Source organism: Nannospalax galili, unplaced genomic scaffold, assembly GCF_000622305.1.
Source record: "Nannospalax galili isolate Female #2095 unplaced genomic scaffold, S.galili_v1.0 scaffold530, whole genome shotgun sequence".
Lineage (NCBI taxonomy): Eukaryota > Metazoa > Chordata > Mammalia > Rodentia > Spalacidae > Nannospalax > Nannospalax galili.
This window is the reverse complement of record NW_008328331.1, coordinates 1,247,990-1,253,324: the sequence shown is the minus strand read 5'-3', so window position 1 is coordinate 1,253,324 and position 5,335 is coordinate 1,247,990. Positions and strand designations below refer to the sequence as shown.

General features: G+C 42.3%; 1 protein-coding gene across 5 annotated transcripts in view; it reads right to left on the bottom strand.

The window, feature by feature from the left end:
- Prpsap2 (phosphoribosyl pyrophosphate synthetase associated protein 2) overlaps window positions 1–5,335 on the bottom strand; it is a 45,513-nt gene that overhangs the window by 14,527 nt on the left and 25,651 nt on the right. For all 5 annotated transcript variants that reach the window (XM_017795919.2, XM_008825616.3, XM_017795928.2 and 2 more), the window contains one exon: window positions 1,900–1,955. In XM_017795919.2, coding sequence (XP_017651408.1) covers window positions 1,900–1,955 — 56 coding nt within the window. The remainder of the gene's footprint in view (window positions 1–1,899; window positions 1,956–5,335) is intronic.

Genomic DNA, 5,335 nt, shown 5'->3' with positions numbered 1-5,335 from the left:
AAAAAAAAAAAAAAATTATAGAAGCCAGTTCACTGGCAGCCAGCTTAGTCAAATCAGTGAGCTTCCAGATCTGTGAGTCACCCTGTCTCAAAAAAGAAAGGTAGGGCTAGAGATGGCTCAGCAATTAAGAGCACTGCCTGTTCTCACAGAGGACCTGGGTTCAGTTTTCAGCACCCATATGGTGGCTCACAACTGTCTGTAGCTCCAGTTCCAAAGGATCTGACACACTCTTCTGGCTTCCATGGGCTCCTGTATGCACATGGTGCCTATATATACACTCAGGCACATACATATACACATAAAATTTAAAAATATTAAAAAACAAAGGTGGAGAGTGATCAAAGGAAAAAAAAAAAAAACCTCTAGACTTCACATGTGTGCAGAGCTGCATTCACACATGCATACAAAAATACATACATAAACCACATACACATCACACTTCCCCCTCACCCCTTAATCAAATAAAGTAACAAATAAAGGACTTGAGTGTCGCAGATTTAAGTCTGAGGTGGGTACTGGAACTACTGACCAGTGGACAGCAGGAATTTTATTATATGATTTCATCTTGATTTTAAGAGCATGTAAATCAGATGAAAATAAATTACTACATTAATATGAATTAATCCTTTGAACAAATGTTTAGAAAAACTGCTCGCAATGTTTCTATTCTAAATGAGACAACTGAGTCAAATGGATACAGGAAACGATAGTTTCCTGAAGGCAATGGAGCCAAGGCGTGACTGCCCTGAAGCTCAAGTACACAGCAACTAACAACAGTTCTGTCCCACAAACCAACTTTTCATATTCTGAGCAGATGTATCAAGTGGCATGCTTACTTGCCAATGTCATATATCATATGTGTAAGACCTAAAATTGTGGCTTCCTAAGTCAGGCTCTCTGTTGCCCTTCTACATGGACAGCCACTGGCCCCTTCATGCCATTTTGTTTTAGTGATTCGGTGACCCAAGATATTCAACTGGAAAATTTTTTTTTCTTCATGGGAAATAATTTCAAAATGCTGCCATGTGATTGTGTGCTTTTCCCCTCTGGAGTGGCTTTTCCAGAAAGTACTAGCAATTAGTATGTGAAAACCTTTCAACCCACATCCAATTTGGAGTACTATATCAGTGGCCAGTCATCCCAGGCCAAACCTGACTTGCTCCACAGAGTTTCAGGCTACACCAGGGCTATAAAATGCTACCTTTTAACACATAAAAATATGTGGCCTGTCATTTGGATACAATTTTGTTAATAAATTACTAAATTCTTTGAACATGAGGCAGTAAACAAAGTAGATTAAAGATTAAGTATGATTTCTAAAGAAGTTTACATTATTTTTTTTGTGTGTGCATATGTGTACACATGTGTGAAGGTTAGAGGGCAACTAGTGGGAGTTTGCTCTCTCCCTCTACCATGTAGGCCTCAGAAATCAAACCAAGGTCATTAGGCTTGGCAGCAAGTGCCTTTACCCACTGGGTCATCTTACCAGCTCCCTTAAGCAACAATGCACATGCTAGGTCACTACTCCCAAGGTGGGATAGCTTTGGTCAAGGATTATGACTAGTAATCACAGACTGGCAATGAAGAAAAATAAGCAACTAAAATATCTACTTAAAGGTCAGATATGGTGGTGCACACCTTTAATCCCAGCACTTGGGAGGCAGAGGCAGGCAGATCTCTGAGTCCAGCCCAGCCAGGGCTACTACATAGTAAGATAAAACAAAAACAAAAACGAAACCTCAAAATATCTACTTAACAGGTAGAACAAGCAGGACAGTTGTAAGACTAGTTCATAGAAGAAAAACAAGGGGAGCAGAACCCATCGCAGTCTGGTCTAGACAACGGGGACTGGAGACACACCAGCAGCACATCCAGAAGAGGCTATGTAGGCTTACCTACCTCTTGGCTGAGGCTGGAGACTTGGCCACAATGACTGCATTCCTGTAATCCGGGATCTGTAACAGACAAGAGGTCAGGAGTTACTACGAGGTCTCAAAAAGGATATTCTGACAACCATCAAAAAGCAACAATCTGCCTGGCGTGGTGGCTCAGGCCTTTAATCCCAGCACTCGGGAAGCAAAGGCAGGTGGATCGTTATGAGTTCAAGGCCAGCCTGGTCTACATAGTGAGTTCAGGTTAGCTGGAACTACAGTGAGACCCTGTCTCAAAAAGTCAGAAAAAAAAAAGCAACAATCCAACATACTCAAAACTCTTATCTGCTTACTTGGAAGCTTTACAAAAACAGAAAAGGTTCAAAGAAAGATTCCCCTTTGGAAAATGAAGATGACAATCTTCTCAAAACGAATATTACCTATATAGAAAAAACTGATAATGTAGTACAAATGTGCTCTTAAAAAGTTATCAGAGGCCAGGACAGTGGCACACGCCTTTAGTCCCAGCGCTCAGGAGGCAGAGGCAGGCAGAGCTCTGTGAGACTGAGGCCAGCCTGGTCAAGCTCCAGGCTCGCTGGTGCTGCTTTAAAAAAAGATGTTAGGACACTGAGGTGGTAGTTCAGGTCTTTAATCCCAGCACTTGAGGGGAGAGGAGAGGCTGGTGAATCTCTGAATTCCAGGCCAACCTGGTCAATTTAACAAGTCCTAGGCTACACAGTGAGACCCTGTTTCAAAAACAAAACAAAATAAAAAATTAAAAAAAAAAAAAAGGTTTAGTGGCACACATTTACAATCAGCACTCAAGAGGTAGAGGCTTACTTGGAAGTTTTTTTTTGGTCTTTTTGAGACAGGGTCTCCCTGTAGCTCCAGCTGCCTGGAACTCACTCTGTGGACCAGGCTGGCCTCAAACTCACAGAAGATCCACCTGCCTCTGCCTCCCGAGTGTGCCACCATGCCTGGCATTTACTTGGAAGTCTTACAAAAACAGAAAAGGTTTCCTATTAAACCTTGTTCTTTATACATATGATTTCTATTTCCAAATAGAAATAGGAAAATAGGAAGATCAGAAGTTCAAGGACATCTTTGGCTATGTAGTGAGTTCGAGGAGGGCTACATGAGATCCTGTCTCAAAGACACAAAACAAAACAAAAAGCAAACAAATAATCGGCCTCTTTGGGAACCTTTTTGCTGTTGAAAAATTAAGTCCTCAGTGCTAAAAATGATTAAGGAAGATGGCACCATTATGACATCTGTGCAGCACAAGGAACTATTTTTAAGCTGAGCAGTTGTTTGTTGTTTCTGGTTTCATCTTGGTAGTATTTTCAAACTATATTCTTTTTTTTTTTTTTAAGCATTATGAGTACACTGTCTGCCTGTAAGTGCATCCATGCTGTATATAATGCCCACAGAGGTCAGAAGAGGATGTCAGATCCCCTGGAAGTTACAGACCTTTGTTAGTTGCCATGTAGATGCTAGGAACCAAACCCAGATCCTCTTCAAGAGCTGCCAGTGCTTTTATCTGCTGAGTCCACTCTCTAGCCCCTCAAACTATATTCTTGAAGTTGCTCGATTTGTTAAGTGCCCTTATTTGACTGAAGCACACTTCCAATGCTGTTTCCTTAATCACATGGTGAGCCTTAACACAGGTAGCTATAGCATCCAGCACCTGTGCAGTGCCCAGCAGGTCAGAAATCCTAGACAATGGGTGCTCAGTAAATGAACAAAACACTGACTGGCAAGATGATGCAGCACAGCTGCACCCAACCTGTGCGGACAGTGTGTAGAGGAAAGTCGCCCAGGGTTCTCCAGGAAAAAGGCAGCAAAATGCATCCTCTTAGGCACTTGGCTTCAGCCAGAAGTCTTTTGAACTGTGTCTCATGCACTTCCTTTCCTCATCAAACACCATCACACCCACCAAGAGAAGATCTAACAACCAACAAGGCCATTAATAAAATGAAAGAACTCTAATAAAAACAGGCTCATTTTCTCTTCAGAGGGTAAAACAGGAAATCATATGCATAAAGGACAAATTTAATGATAAAGAACTAAGAAGAAATCTAGGAGGAAGCAATTATATCCAAATAACCAGCTTAGTAGCCAGCTGGCTGAACAGTAGATATGATGCAAATAACAAGCAAACCCAAGAGGATATAGCAGATCTCCCACAATGCTGTATATAAGAATGCAAAGATCGTCGGGTGTGGTGGTGCACGCAGGTGGATCTCTGTGAGTTCAAGGCCAGCCTGGTCTACATAGTGAGTTCCAGGACAGCTGGGGCTACAGGGAGACCCTGTCTCAAAAAACACCCCCCCCAAAGCAAAGATTAGGCACTGGAGAGATGGCTCTGTGATTAAAAGCACTGGTTGCTCTTGTAGAAGATGGGGTTCAGTTCCCAGCACCCACATGGTGATTAACAGCCATCTACAACTTCAGTTCCAGTACCTCATCTGGCCTCTGAAGGCATTTCATGCACAGGTGCACTTATATGCATGCAGGCAAAACACTCATACACATAAAATAAAAATAAAGTATTTTTTTTAATGTAAAGATTAAACCAAAACAACAGCCACGTGCAGCAATCGCAACACTGCAGAAGCAGGAGGACCATGAGCTCTAGCCCAGCCTGGCCTACCCAGTAAGTGCCTATCTCAAAAAAATAATGACACTAGGGGCTGGAGAGATGGCTCAGCTGACTGCTCTTGCAGAGAACCCGGGTTTGATTCCCAGCACCCACATGGCGGTTACAAGCCGTCCTTAACTCCAGTTCCAGGGTAATCTGAAGCCCTCTTCTGACCTCCGCGGCATTGCACAACATGGGTGCACTCATTTATATGCAGGCAATACACTCATACACATAAAATAAAAATTAAAAAAAAAGAACTCAAAAAACAAAGAATCGAGAAACCAAATGACTCTATTAAAAGATGGGCTAAAGATCTAAACAGAGTTCTTAAAGGAAGAAATAAAGATGGCTAAGAAACACCTTAAAAAGTGTTCAACACCATTAGTAATTAGGGAAACACAAGAAAAAATCCTAATTTTTCACCTTACCCCAATCAGATTGGCTAGGATCAAGAGAACAAATGATACCAAATGCAGGCAGGTAAGGATGTGGAGAAAGGGGAGTACTCATTCACTGCTGGTGGGATTGCAAACTCGTGTAACCCCTATGGGAAACAGTGTGAAGAACTCTTAAAACACTAAAAATGAACCCACCATATGACCCAGTTACACCACTCCTTGGCATATACCCAAAGGACTCACCCTATTGTAGAGACACTTGCACAACCAGGTTTGTTGCTGCTCTTTCCACAATAGCTAAGAGATGGAAGCAACCTAAGTGCCCCTCAACTGAGGAGTGGTGTGCTGGATAGCTTTAGTGTCAACTTGACACACCTGGGTTGAGGGAGCCTCAATTGGGGAATTACTTTCATTGGACTGGC